The 15,365-nt window shown below is 44.5% G+C and overlaps 1 protein-coding gene across 2 annotated transcripts in view; it reads right to left on the bottom strand.

Moving 5' to 3' along the window:
- Positions 1-811: 811 nt before the first annotated feature.
- Positions 812-15,365, bottom strand: part of Kdm2a (lysine demethylase 2A) — a 74,365-nt gene continuing 59,811 nt past the window's right edge. For both annotated transcript variants that reach the window (XM_040750141.1, XM_040750137.1), the window contains exons 14-21: positions 14,306-14,575; positions 13,774-13,905; positions 11,792-11,881; positions 8,986-9,689; positions 7,050-7,213; positions 5,562-5,720; positions 4,680-4,895; positions 812-3,540 (exon numbers count right to left, since the gene is read on the bottom strand). In XM_040750141.1, the coding sequence (XP_040606075.1) occupies positions 3,359-3,540; positions 4,680-4,895; positions 5,562-5,720; positions 7,050-7,213; positions 8,986-9,689; positions 11,792-11,881; positions 13,774-13,905; positions 14,306-14,575 (1,917 nt within the window). In that variant the 3' untranslated portion in view covers positions 812-3,358. The remainder of the gene's footprint in view (positions 3,541-4,679; positions 4,896-5,561; positions 5,721-7,049; positions 7,214-8,985; positions 9,690-11,791; positions 11,882-13,773; positions 13,906-14,305; positions 14,576-15,365) is intronic.

Here is a 15,365-nt window from a genome sequence, read left to right as displayed (position 1 = left end):
GTTCTAGGACAGTCAGGGCAGTTACACAAAGATATTTTCTCCCCTCCTCCTCCACAAGCGATGGCTCACTGGGTGAAGGCACTTGCCAGAAAGCCTGACAACCAGAGTTAGAGCCCTGGAGCCCACTTGGTGATAAAAACATTCTTCCAAGCTGTCCTCTGACCTCCACAGGCATGCCACAGCATATGTACATGCCTGCAATCAAACACAAAACGTTTTTTAGGTTTTCCTTGAGAAGCAAGCGCAGCCTTTTGACGTTGAGAAAGCTAGTAAGCACACTGATTTTTACCAGTGCCAAGCTGTTTCTGCCCAAAGTGATGGGGCCGGCACTACCTGGTCTTGGTTGAATACCTTTGTCCATATGACCTTCTGAGTCACCCTTTCAGACATACGCATACACCAAAGGAGAAAGGGGTTAGTTTTTGTTTTTAAAGTATTTTTATTTAAAAACAAAAACAAAAAAAGGAAATAAAATCAAAATATTTCCCATAGGAGGCTATTTCTTTCTTTTTTTGTCTTTTAAAAATTTTATTACACAAATATCTCCCATTCCCAAGTGTCAGAAGAAAGACATCTTTGCTCTTTCTAAAACCAAGTGGGGAACTTTTAGAAAACAAAGTCCAACTAGTCTTCCTTCCTTCCCTGACCCAAAATAATGCCAATGTGTCAGCTGGTGGCCAGACTTGCTCCCTTAATGCTTACATTTAATTTAAAAATCTCAGCACAACATTGGAGAGTGACTCTAAATAAGCAACAAAAAAATATATATTTACAATATTTTCCCCCCAAAAAACAAACCTTTTAAACATAGTGACTTTAGGAGTTTTATTTATTGAGCAGTTATTTTTTTAATCACCAAGTGATTTTATATTATATATATATATAGTTATATATATATAATTATCTTCCTTTCCTTTGTGGTTTTTTGCCCCAGTATGTGGAAAGATGAAGGCAGAGGTCTGATCCTACAGTCTGAGGAAGCCAGGCTCTGGCAAGACCACAGCTAAGAGTAGATACAGGACAATGGACTTGCATGTTCTTTGCCCCCAGACACACTCCTCTCCTTTGCAAGGACCAACCCTTACCTCTAAAAACCATTCTCTCTCATAGTCCTAAGAAAAGAAAGACCCAGCAAGGGCATCAGTCCATCTGCCGCCATCCTGAGTTCCCTTTTCAGCTGACGAATCTGTGTGGCAAAACACTTGCTTTTTCCAAACCTAAATGCAAAGACCAAAACCCCAGACAAGCCATCAGCTTAGAAATTTCTGTGGATAAACTCTCCCAAAGGTCAGAGGCACTCTCCCGGCACAATCCCTGCTCTGAAGGGGTCTCTCCACCTCCCCCTTTATAAAAAGACAACAAACAAACTTAGTAATTTTAGTATTTCCACAGGAGCAACCAAAAAGAAAAAAAGAGGCAGGAAGCTTCTAATTATAGGTCATTAATAATATTAATAAGGTTTTTGCTCAACACCCAGGGTTCTTTACAGAAGTTCCCCTAACTGAGGCACTCTGGAATAAGTCACTGGCGTTTCCTCAACATTTCAGGCCCAGAATCCTGGGTCCTGAGGACCAATGGAATGGCAGAGGGTCATGGGAGCAGACTACTGTGTTTTAGGTGCAGACAAAGAGAATCAGCAGATTGGAAGAAACAATGCCACCCCTTGCCAGGACCCAGTTTTCCTGGAAAAAGTCTGGTTAATGCCAGGGTCAACGTTGGGCTAAGTGGCAAAGAGGGGACGCTTCTGCCTCTATTGCTTTGGCAGTGGCAAGGGTGCAGTTAGCATCTCTCCTTGGGCTGTTCACACTTCAGACTCATGGTGCCTGGCTCTGTCCCCTCCTGATGGAGTTTGGGAAAGCCTGAGGCTGGGTTACAGGAAAGTGGGGTGGTGAGTGGCAAAGGGGTATGGCTGGGGGAAGAGAAGGCGGGGCAAGGCTGTGCGATCAATCTCCTACAGATGGGGAGCAGAGTGCAAATTTGCATGTATCACTGACAAACTCTGACCACAGGCCTCTGCTGAGCATCTCCTCACACTCTAAATATTGACCCAGAATAATTCCGACCATTTCTTTTTTTTTTTAAAGTGCAAAAAAGCTCTCTGCTGCCCTAGAGAGAGGATCTTTGGACAGGCCGTTCAATGCGAAGTAAAAGGGGGCAGCTGATGGGGCTTGAAGAAGGGTGGTGGAGAGGGAGACATCATGCTCCCCTCCTTCCCTGCACACACGTGTAGCACACTCAGCCAGACACACAGAGGCACATGCACACACACTTCCAAGGCTGCAGGAAGAGGGCAGGTGACTGGCTTCCAATCAGGGCTCCCCTTAAAAGGTACCAGGTCAGTGAGCTGCTAGGCTCTACACAGGCCTGGGCTCAGAGGGCTATGCTAAATCAGAAGCCTAGAGAAGCCTGGGCTGGAGGCAGGCAGGGACTCAACCAGTCGTCTATTCCCCCAACCTGAGGAAACAGGCTGCTCCTTCTGAGGACATGCATTCTAGGAAAGCCCTGTTCAGGCAGGAAAGAGGACACGTGGAAAAGGGCAGTTGGTAGGAGGCATTGGGGGTGGGGAGGGGAGATGATGCCTGTCTTAGAATATGCCTGGGTGGCAATGAAATGGAGCATCTCTGGGGGTGCAGTTCCAGCTCCTTGGAAGAGCTTTTTTAAATAACCCCAGTAAGTGCAATAAGGAACTCAGAGACTAGTGGAAAATTTAGGGGGTGGTGTCAGGAATGGGGACTGTATTATGTGAATGAGCACGAGTGTTGGACAGCATCAAGCTCGGGGAAAAGAAAAAGGGCTAGTACAGACATGGAGCAAAGCTGAGACATCTCACAGCACCATTGAGACCTGCCAGGTCTGGTGTTCCTAGGGCTGTTAGCCCCTCCTGCAGAAGCCGGGAGAGTATAACGGAGGAGAGACGCAACGGACACCATGAGAAGTACCTGGCCAGGGAGGCAAGGCCACCTTCCTCCCTGGAGTTTGCTCAGAACCAGGCACTGCTGGGGGACCATGGGTGAGAAAAAAAGGGCTCTTGGCCCAGTGCAGGTGAAAGATGCACAAATTCCCCAAAACTGAGAGCCCAGCTTCCCAGCTGGCAGACGAGCAAGCAAGCAGGCACTGGGACAGCACAGCCTGTGCTTTCTCCTTGATCGACCTCTCCTCTCTTTTCCTTGGGAGGGAGAGGAGCAGGCAAGTGACCTTGGTGTCCACCATCCTCTCTGCCCCACCTGTGGGAGAAGGGCTCAGAGAAAAGAGAGCAGAGAGGGAGTGTGTCATTGGCCTCAGAGCCTGCGCAGGGAGAGACTCTCCTTGGTGGGAAGGCAGGGGAAGATTTTCCTGTTCAGTTCGGTCTGAGCATGTCTTAGCTAATCTTCTGTATCAGTTTCTCATCAGACAGGCAGTAGAGGCTGTTGATGGACAAGTCTGAGATGAAGTGCTCACAGGCTTTTCTAGTGATCTGTTTGCATCCTCGAAGGTCAATCAACGTGACATTAGCAATTCGTCTTAGGAAGAACAGGGTCTGGTCTGTCAATTTATTGCAACCTGTGGGCAACATGACCAAGAGAACAAAGATCACAAACATAGCCACAGATGCCCATCTTTGATGTTCAGTTCACCCACATATCTTTCTCCAAAATGCTAAATTAAAGCCCATTTTGTCACATGCTGAGAGACCAGAGGTACCATAAGTACTGCGGCTCTCTGTTTTCCTCCAAGCACTATAAGCAAGTGAGCAGCACAAGGGCCATTAGTTAACCAGACTAGCGCTGGATGGCAGCCACACACACAGGTACCTGAGTTTATTACCTGCCTCAGAGAGCTTTTGGTTAAAAAAATAGAAGTCTCTTGATCTCCTGCAGACATAAACTTTTCGTTTTGAGAAAGAGTCTCTCTGTGTAGCTCTGGCTGGCCTTGAATTTATAGAGATCTGTCTATATCTGCTCCCCCAAGTGCTGGGATTAAAAAAAGGTGTGTGGCACCATAACTGGTCAGGAATTATTCGCTTGTTTTCTGTTTTGAGATATGTTTTGGAACTTACTCTACAGACCGGGTTGAACTCAAATTCAGAGATTTGCCTGCCTTCTAAGAGTTTAAAGGCATGCACCACCACTACCTGGCTCAGATTTTAATTTTAATACTTAGTTTTTTTTTTTTTTTTTTTTTGGTTTTTCGAGACAGGGTTTCTCTGTGGCTTTGGAGGCTGTCCTGGAACTCGCTTTGTAGACCAGGCTGGCCTCGAACTCACAGAGATCTGCCTGCCTCTGCCTCCCGAGTGCTGGGATTAAAGGCGTGCGCCACCAACGCCCGGCTTAATACTTAGTTTTTTGAGACAAGGTTTCACTATGTAGACTTTACTGACCTCAAATTCAATAAACCTACCTTCCTCTGCTTTTAAAACACTAGGATTAGATTAAAGGTGTGTGCCACCATGCCCAGCTGTGAATTTTCAAAAGTTTTGCTTTGCTTTGTGTGTATGCCAACTTGTGTATAGATGCTCTAAGGCTAGAAGGTGTCAGGTTCCTAGGAGCTAGAGTTACAAGTGGTTGTGAGTACCCTGACATGGGGGATGGGGACCATTGAACCAACTCTATCCCCATGCAGATGTGAATCAATAAGTAGACACGGTTTAGTTCAGAAAGCGGGGATATCACAATATCCCAAATATAAAGACAGCAACATACCTGCCATATTGAGCTCTGTGAGAGAGTATCGAGTGGAAGACCCGACAGCAGTGAGTAGGTTGGAGGACTGATCTGTAAGGTGGCTGCAGTGACTGAGGTCGAGTCGAGACAAAAGGGGCATGTGGCGAATGATGAGTCGGAGAGTGGCATCTGTGATGTCAAGTCCTGCCAGCCGGAAGTCTGTCATGTTCCGGAGCTTGCTTCGATTGTCCTGACCTGCACACGCAAGAAACGAGTTTATGCTGGGCGGTGGTGGAGAATGCTTTTATAATCCTAGGCAGAGACAGGTGATCTCTATGAGTTCAAGGCCAGCCTGGTTTACATAGCAAGTTCCAGGATAGCCAGAGCTACATAGTGAAATCCTGTCTGGAAAAAACTAAAAAGCTTAGATCCCAACTTTTAATTCTCCATCAAAGTCCCAAGGTGGCAGCAGTTATGTGATATATGCTTGCTAGAACCCCCTTGATATGATTAAGAAGCAAAACGGTCACACTTTATCCTTCCATGGGAAGTGAACAATATTTCTAGAAAACAAGGTTAGTTTTCTGTCTTCTCAGTGTCAGATTGTATGCTCACTTCAAGGTGATGTGTGGAATGAGCCTTCCTTCCTCACAGTCCTGTGAATCTGTATACCATCCAGTGTGCAAAGAGCTTTCAATGTCCTACACTGACTGAGCAAGACTTTCTCAGGCTTATGCTCTCTGGGCCCAAACTAAATTCATAGAATGGACTGTCTCCTGTTTGTGGGAGTTATCTGCTTGTACATAGCCTCTATATTTTAGCCGTGTACTCTTCTATTCTTCCAGTTTAATTCTGAGACTTTAAGTGTCAAGGTCTGTCCAAAATGGCAGACACAGATCGTCAGGCAGGCCCAGATCATACCTGGTTTATCTGTGGGTGGAGTCAGTAAGTCCCGAATCTGAGGGTCTTTAATTCCTACTGCCCACCGAAGATCAAGTGTCCTGAGAAGGGGGCAGCTAGATGTGCTGAGGGCAGAGACTGCAGACCAGGAACAGCCTGCTAGAAGGAGGTCTTTTAGTCCTGCAACAAATGGAAACAGATATACAACATACTCAGCATATAGAAAGCCTTCAGTTACCAGCTGTTCTGGGAAAAAGGAATAGATCTCCAGTGTAATGGGAGAGGACTATGTTCTAATCTAGTAACCAAGTCTAAAGATTGTCATGGTGTCTAGACCTCCAAGTTTTTTTTTTACAAGACAGGGTTTCTCTGTATTGTTTTGGAGGCTGTCGGTCCAGCCTGGACTCGAACTCACAGAGATCCGCCTGCCTCTGCCTCCCGAGTGCTGGGATTAAAGGCGTGCACCACCACCACCCGGCACCAAATTATAACTTTTACTTTGGTTAAAATCAACTGTTGGTCTACAGAGCTTCCAGAACAGGCTCTAAAGCTACAGAGATACCCTGTCTCGAAACAAACAAACAAACAAAACCCACAAACAAAAAAATCAGCTGCTGGAAATCCAGCTTTAAACCCAGAACTTGGGATCAGAGGCAGGTGGATCTGAGTCCAAGGCCAGCCTGGTCTACAGAGTGAGTTCCAGAACAGCCAGGACTACAAAGAGAAACCCTGTCTTGAAAGGGAAAAAAACAAATCAAACAAGCAAAATAAACAAACAAACAAATAAATCAACCCAAAACAAAATAACCAACTGCTAGAGCTGGGTGTGTTAATCCCAGCACTTAGAAGGCACAGGCAGGCTGATGTCTGAGTTCTGAATAGTTTAAGGACACAAAGTGAGACCATCTCAAAACAAAACAAACAAAAAACAATTGCTGGGTGGGGTGCAGTAAGGGAAATAGCTAAGCAATTAAAACAAGACCAGAACTCATATTCCCAGAAACCACAAAAATGCCAGGCAGACATGGCAGCTTGCTAGTAATCACAGCATTGAAGAGAGATAGGATCTCTATAAACTGTATATCAAGACTAGCCAAATCATATGTAAGCTCTGGGGTGCGACAAGGTACACTTACCCACTTTCATATACACTAAAAGAAGGAAAATAAAGACCCAACTGCTAAATTAGAGCAACAGATGCCGTGTGGCTTATTCTTCTGGAACTTCAAGATGCTGAAGGGCTAATAGGGGACTGATGGAACCAAATATCTGACTCAAATTTCTTCTTCTATGCTCAGAAAATGTGCAGGGCCAGCAGTAGCAACCCAATCATTCTGTGTCTAGTGCAGTCACCAATCCAGCAATGCCTTAGAGAACGGCAGTCACAGTGCCCTAGGTAAGGAGACCTCTTATTATTCAGAAAGACAGATACGGTACATGACTACTGTCTTATACTCCTCTGTATCAGTTCTAAGCAGTGCTGGTCCTCTAGGTCTGGTGCTCACCCACCTGGCAGCCTATTGACCAACCACGTCAGCTGCTTTTTGGAGATGTTAGTCCAACTAAGGTCGAGGCTGACTGGCTGACGCTTGATGATGCCACTAAGGGCTTGGGGTACGATGGCCTTACACCTACTCAAGTCAATTTTTGTCCAGAGTCGTTTATCACAGCACCTGTAAGAGGGAAGAGAATTTAACTAATGATATTCCTGTCAAAGGCACACTTAAGGCACTCTGCTAGAAGGCTTCTGGTAAAGTCAGAATACCTGAAGGCCATTCCTTTAACTTCTCCTGTAAAAAACCAAGGATCACTGTCATTTTGTGCCTCAGAGTCAGGCAAAAACTGCCTTATTCTTTACAAAAACTAGACATTTTGCAAATCTAGGTTAACTAGGAAATGGTTTGGCTAGTCCACACAATAGCATGCTTTTCCTTTCCTTTATACTAAAACAGTGTGGCTTCTGTTGAAAGGTGTACAGGAACATTTAAACAATTTTAAAAAATACTTTGTTTCCATATAGTTTTTGTAATTTTTAAATTTCTTGATTTCTTACTGCCTAGAACTCCTTGGCTTGCTCCTTTCCCTTGTCACTTGCACTTGAGGAAGATGAAGGATGCTACTGAGCATCATTACATGCCATCTTGCCTTGGGCCTATTACTGTCTCGGGCTAAGAGAGACTCTCTTCCACATCTGCTTCCCTGCTAGCTTGACATCTTCTAGGCAGATCAGTCAAAAACTGAATGACAGAGGCCTTTCTACTGCAGTCGACAGATAGCACCGCACCATTCAGGCTTCTATTAAATGTTATAGTATTGGCCCCTGAGCTCCGTCTGCCTGGCAGGGCACAAGGAGATAATACTTAACAGGAGCCTTATGTGTCTTGGCCTGAAAACCAAGGAGTAGAGCCTGGCAGGCCCAGTTACTTGACAAAAAGAAATTAAGAGATTTTGGGTAGATCACATATTAATTCTAATTCAAGAAATAAGCTTTGTATTGGCAGTTATTAAGACACTGATGGCAGGAGTCCTTAAATAAATAAATACACAACATGCCAGAGTACATTGCTAGACCCATCCCAGAGGCTCTGATTTGGCAGGCTTGGGGATCTGCTTACCTTTCTTCCCCGACCCCTTCTTTTTTGCCTGTCTCCTAAATACTGGGATTACGTATGTGTACTATTACACTCTAAAAAAGTTCCCAGATATATACTGCTGGTCAGAACATCAGATTTTGGGAAAAACAGTAATATAGAGCGTGACCAAAATAAAAACTATACACCCTTATAGAAAACCTCACAAGGCCCCACAGCAATTTCCTTCATCATTAGCTCTAGGGATTGTCCCTACTAAGTGTCTGCCCAACTGGAGGAGGAATGGCCCACTAGGAAGGATTATTAAGTCTCAGCTTCAGAAGTGGGCTCTGCTTTTCAGTTGAAGAAAAGAATAAATCAGTTTTGGGGGATAATTCAAACTGCAAGCTGAACACAGAGGGGGAGACCAAAGTGTACTAGAACTGGAAAAATTGGAGCACTTTCAAGTTCATTTTAGAAAGTTCACCCATTCTTCCTGGCACAATCCTGCCAAGAGCACTGGGCCATTACCTAGCTTGTCACAGTCTCAAGCAGCATACAGTAAGTTAAGGGAGGGACGACAGGCTTACAACCCGAGACCCTACATTTTAGAACAAACCATACAAATCCATTCCTTAAATCAGTTTGCTTTTCCCTAGCAGAGAGACAGTGAAACAAAGCAGGGAGAGGAGACAAAGGGTCAAATTCCTCTAACATCTGCAGGTACAATGAAATACATCTTTAACAGCACCCACAGACTAGGACCCTTTACTCCTTAAAAGACTTTGACATGCCTACAGATATCAAGGTGCATACAGAAAGACCTGCCACCTACTCCCCTGCCCCTATTCCTGACCCCCTGAATCCCTGCTCACCATTTATACCATGTCTTGCACACTCGCATACATTCACAAAGTTCTTTGCGGCTGAGGTAGCGGAAGACAGACATCCAGACCTCCCGCTGCATCCAGCTTTCGTCTCCATCCTGAGCCCAACTTCCCCGGCCATTCAGCCTGGCTGCACCCCCCTCCTCTGCACTGTCATCTTCTTCCTCCTCTTCCTCCTCCTCTACCCCCAGCCCCTCCTCATCCCCACGCTGGGGATTTCGAGCTGGGCAGTGCTGCATCAGCACACGGGGGTTAGGGCGGAGGTTGGCAGAGGAAGCTGTGATGGCCTGCAGCTTGGGCACAATGGAGGTCCCGTGGAGCTCTTTGGTGGGCCTCTGTAGCGTGACAGTGAGGTACGATCCCCGGATCTTGGCTTTCTCAACTTCAGACAGCTCCTTTTTGCCGCTGGGATTGTTCTCCTTTTCCCGTACCATGGTGCGCTCTGTGGCTTGTAGGCGCAGCAACTGCCGCCGTTTGAAGCGCTCATCACGGCTGGCACTGTGGTGGTCACTGGGGCCAGCCCCAGGGGATGACCGAGTCACCATACCCCGGGGAGAAACCGGGTCGTGGATGAGCTGCAGCATGGAAGTAGGTGAGTGAGGCGGGGGTGTGAGGGGCTCTTCGCAGCTCCTCAGGGGCCGTAAGACTTTGGCTTGCACAGCTTCTTCATCACTCTCTTCTATTTTCCGCTTCTGCAAAATGCCCAGAAAATAAACACCAGTGCTTCCTTTTTCTACACCTTTTAAAGTAACAAGGAGAACCTGAGAGAAGCCAGGTTGCTGCTGCCTAAGGGTGCCATTTCCTCAGAGCCTATGATTCAGACTGCCAAGATCAGTAACTGAACTCATACCCAGGACATAGAATGCTGATTTCAGAACACAAAATCCGTATATGGTCACTTGGGAAACCAATCTTCAAGAAAAGGTTTGTGTCAAGTACAGAGAAATAAAATCTAGAACACAAGGCTTCTTGATTCTGCACCCTACCATATTAATTGCACCTCAAATTTTGGGTATGTCTTGGGTAAAAATACTATTTTAGCATTACAACTCATCCTTTGTGTAACTTGGCCATTTTTATTTATGTCTCTAATTTAGTTCTTTCACAAGCAAGTGATGCATCCATGTTGATGAGAGATAAACAGTTCATCTAACCATGGACAAAGAAGCAGGGGCAGGAGGGCTGGAAAGATGGCTCAGAGGCTAAGAGCACTGACAACTCTTCCAGAGGACCCGGGTTCAATTCCCAGCAACCTCATGGGAGCTAACAACTGTCTGTAACTCCAAGATCTGACACCCTCACACACATGCAGGCAAAATACCAATGTATAAAATAAGAATAAACAAAACAACAACAAAAATCCCAAAACCAAACAAACAAAAAAAGAAGCAGGGGCAGAGAGTACCAGACTTCACTGCCTCTCCACTGTCGACTCTACAGCATCTCAATTCAACTCTCCATGAGGAACCCTGTCATTTCAGAGATCTGCTTATTATTCAGTGAAGAATCCCACAAAGCCCATGTCTCATCCTGTACTACCTGCACTTTCCAGATGCCTATGCTTTCCTGTGATCACCTTTGCTATGCTGTGACAAAATTCAGTCAACTAAACACTCTATTCATAAATTAGATTTTCCATAAGGAAACATTCTGTCACCAGCAACAGTCCTGGTCTGTATTTCTTTTGCTTTTGACATTCTTCCTCGATAGGGAGGAAATGATCATCTTTGTTCTGGAGCTAGCTTTCATAGGATATTAAAATGCAATAGAAACAGTATTTGCTACCCTCTACTGCACCAGTGAAAACAAATTCAAAAGCTACATGTTCAAGAACATGGAATGAGAACTTAAGTCAGTTCCACAAAACCTCATTCTCAAAAATATTTCAACTAGCCTGACATGGTGCATACAACTTTAATCTCAGCATTGGGGAGGCAGAAGCAGTTGGATCTGAGTTCCAAGTCAGCCTGATCTTCATAGTTGAATTTCAGGTCAGCAAATATATTTGTCTCAAAATACCCAAAAAAAAACCCAAAAAAAACAAAAACAAAACAAAAAAAAAAAACACCTTGACTAAAATTTCAGCTGCCCCAGACACCAAGAGGAAGAAATTTCCTTCATGCTTCTTCCTCATGCCTATGCAGGATCCTTGAAGAACTGACAGGAGGCAGCCATCATCTCCTGCTGTCTGTGCCCTCAGCAGGTCCAGTCTTGCTAACATGAATAATCAGAGTCCTTTTGGCTTGCTGATGTTACTGGTGATCATTAGGGCACAACCTTTGATACCCAGGGCTAAGGTCATGAAGCTGGTCCCCACTCTCTCTGGGGCTTTGGAGTTGCTTCTGAATTGCACATTTGGGTGCATGCCACAGCTAAGGACAAAGGGAAAGATGACCAAAAAACTGTAAACTTGCTTAACTGGACACTCTAGTGTATAAATCCAATATGCAACAGCACCACAGGCTAAGCCTGTCTCTCCCACTAGCTACATTCCTCATGACAAAGTTGCATATCTAATTCTCCAACTCAATAGCTCATGGATGATGGTTCCTGTCTTTCTAGTACCCTACAGAATAAAAATGACACCAGGAATCCCAAGTGGAACAGTATTTAGTACTACAAAAAAAGCAAAAACTTAAAAAACTAAAAGCAAAACAAAACAAAAACAAAAAACCAAACAAAAACTAAAACTCCCAAACCCCAAACAAAACAAAACCTTGGGTCAGAGAAAGCCCGTGAATATTATTGTAAAGTCCAGTGCACAGCAACCTACCAGACTGAACATTTTCTTTACCTGGGCTTTCTCCGAGCTGTCTTCCTGGTAACACTTTGGACACTCCCAGCAATTTGGCAATTCCTCGTTAAGTAACCCCTCTCCATCCATCTACAGGCAGATAGGGATGTTAAAAAATAGTTAGTCTCCTCTGCCTTCTATATTACACACTAACACAGGTAGGAAGAAACTAGAAGAGTACTCTCTCTCTCTCTCTCTCTCTCTCTCTCTCTCTCTCTCTCTCTCTCTCTCTCTCTCTCTCTCTCTCTCTCAGTCACTGGTAAACGAGTGCACGCACGCACGCTCTCTCTCTCTCTCACTGGTAAACTGACTAATTTCATCTACTTTGATTCTAGGCTCCCTAGAGTTTCCTCCCCTAAACATCTCGTGTTAATGGCACCAGACCCTACCTTCCTATTTGGACAAACTAATAACTACTGAGATTCAAGATCAATGGTTTAGTTTCTGTGACTCAGAGTGCTCCACTGTAAAATGTAGATACATGTAACAATGCATCCACTCAATTGCTTGAGATATAGTAACACAAACCCTGGCTTGTGGTAAGAACTAAATTCAAAGTGTTCATGGCTGGATATGGCAGCATTTGCCTGTAATTTCAGCACTTGAGAGGCAGAGGCAGGATGATCTCAGTAAATTAAAGGTCAGCCTAACTACAAAGTAGTTCTGATGAAATAGAACTATACAAGGAGAATGTCTCAAAACAAAAAGATGCTCAGAAAGGTGCTTGGTATTCATTAAACACTATAACAATTTGCCACAGGGAGGGACCACTTTACCAATTCTGTTCTTTTTTCCTCCCGTGCCCTCTTGAGGTAGGGCCTTAAACTTAGAATACTTCTGCCTGAAACTACCAAATATAGGGATAGTGCCACTTACATCTAGCTTTTATCAATTCCAGCACACATATTTTTTTTTTTTTTGGTTTTTTGAGACAGGGTTTCTCTGTGGCTTTGGAGGCTGTCCTGGAACTCACTTGGTAGTCCAGGCTGGTCTCGAACTCACAGAGATCCGCCTGCCTCTGCCTCCCGAGTGCTGGGATTAAAGGCACATATTTGTTTTTTGAGACAGAGTTTCTCTGTGTAACCCTGACTGTCCTGAAACTCACAGAGATTCACCTGCCTCTAGCTCCTGAGTACTGTGTTCAGGGTGTGAGCCACCACCAACCAGCTGTTTTTCACATTTTTAATTTTTCTGAAATTGTGCAGATTGCCATCACTGATAATGTTTTCTAATCACTAGGTTGAAGTCCTTAACTGTTGATACTTTCTATTAAAGTCAAAGTACCAGCACCCATGCATATCCACCTGCCCACCCACTCATCCACCTACTCAACTTTGGGAAGGGGGTCTTATTATGTTAAACTTATAGGCTAAAGCCATTTTCTCACCTCAGAGTAACTGGGACTAAAGGTGTGTCTCACCACGCCAGTCACTCATATACCTGAGACCTAAATTTGACAGATCCAACATCACAGGCTTGTCATAGAGATTTAAGGAAGAAAACAAACAAACAAACATGTAAAAACACGCCTTCTCGTCTTTGGCTATGTATCAGAATCACTTGGGGGCATTCTGGGAATGTAAAATTTAAGGTAGATCACATAACTCCATCTTTGAGGTGGAGTTCTAAATCTCAGCCACAATGAGACACAATAGGAGCTCATATCCCGAGATATAAGGGACACAGCAGAGATGTCTGGGAGCTTGAAGCAAACAAGTGTTTAAGTTTTATGACAATGGCCTGGAGACTTAAAACATATTACCCAGAGGTCTCACTGTTCACTGGAATGTGAACAGGTCTATTTTGTATATTTTTCTGTCCTCAAGAATTATCACACAGCCTGAATCAAAGTAGACATATGAACAATGAGCTAATGTTAAATGGCTCACCCCTATAACCAGGGAGCTGGAAGTCCACAGTAGAAACAGCCTCTACTGACAGGTGCTCTACCCTTCTGTCAAGGGTCTTAAGCATCTCTTTACCTGGAGGCAGCCTGGATGAACTATCTCATTGCAAATGCAGCATTCCATGAGTTTCTTTTCAAAGTCTTGTGTCTCTTCATTCTGATCCACTTCTCCACAGAGGGAACACGTAACTGAATGAGGCAGTCTGGGCTACAAGAGGACAAAGATCAGGAGACCAGATTTAGAACCTTTTAATTTCATGTTCCCTTTAAATGAAGATGGGAGACATAGTTCACCTGGGATGCACAAAGACAAGGTAGTAAGAAGAAACCATCAGAGGCAATTAATTCATTTTTTGTTGGCTTGCCTTTGGTCTCATATAGCCTTTCTTACTAAGGAGGGAACAGAAAACAGTGAACTACTTTTCAAATGCTAGTGGCTCTGTTTGAACATTAGATTACTTTCACTACTAGATACCTTCCTTCTGAATTCAGGGAGAGAGGAACTTCATCTCAGCTGAGTCTCTCTGACTTACACAGAATGAATATTACATAGTCTCTCTGGCATGAATACCACTTCCAAAAAGTCTTTTACCCGGAAGATCACTTACTGCTAAGCACTGTCGGAGGACACAGGATTGCTTCATGCGTCCAGGCCCACCAAACTTCTTCATGTCCCTGCAATAGTGGCAGACCCCACATTCTCCTTGAACGCATGCTTTGCATTTCCTGCAGCGCACTCTTCTCCGCCTGGCTCCAGACACAATGGGGGAGGCAGCAGCAGGCCTCACAGGTGTTAAGCGCGGAGCTGGCTTCATGGTGTGAGGCTTTGTGATGGGAATGGTAGGAACCCTTACCTTTGGCCTGGTAGGGAACTTAAGCTGGAAAAAGAAAGCAGTGAGGTCAACCATATCTGGGCATAATATTACATGGCAATGTACCTGACCTAGGACTTGGCAAAGCCTTGTCTGTAGGCAAATCTGCCCACTGTCTTTTTTTTTTTTGTGGGGGTGGTGGTGGTGGTGGTGAGACAGGGTTTCTCTGTGGCTTTGAAGGCTGTCTGGAACTAGCTCTTGTAGACCAGGTCTTGAACTCACATATTTGTCTGCCTGTCTCTGCCTCCTGAGTGCTGGGACTAAAGGCGAGCACCACCACCGCCCGGCTCCACTGCCTATTTTTAATAAACTTTTATTGGAATACAGCCATATTCATTTATTATTTATTATCTATGGCTATTTCCAAAAGGTATAGAGCTATGACATTGTGACTGCTATATCAATCTACAGAATCTCAAAGTTGATAGAAACATCTGTCAACCCCTGTCCAAACACATACCCCTTTCAATGTAGAGAGCTGTAAGACTTGCCCCTCCCTAAAGCTGTAGGGGTTAAGTGCCTTGTACTGAAACCACCAAAAGGTCCGAACTCTCCATAGTTCTTTAACAGGTTGGCCAAGTCCTGGAAGGTGAAACTAGTCTTATTAATTTATCATTCCAAATGGCAACACACAATTTGTTATACTGCATCTAATAACATTTAAGTGTGGAATAAAGGCCAATGTTTATAATTTTAACACCTGTGTTTATTTACCTTGCTAGGGACCTTTCCAAGGATAAGAACCATATTTTCTATTTCTTTAATTTCTCATCATTTCTTAACAATTTTATAACAC

The sequence above is a fragment of the Mesocricetus auratus genome, unplaced genomic scaffold (genome assembly GCF_017639785.1).
Source record: "Mesocricetus auratus isolate SY011 unplaced genomic scaffold, BCM_Maur_2.0 Super-Scaffold_4256, whole genome shotgun sequence".
In the NCBI taxonomy this organism is placed as follows: Eukaryota; Metazoa; Chordata; class Mammalia; order Rodentia; family Cricetidae; genus Mesocricetus; species Mesocricetus auratus.
This window is presented reverse-complemented; position numbering and strand designations above follow the sequence as displayed.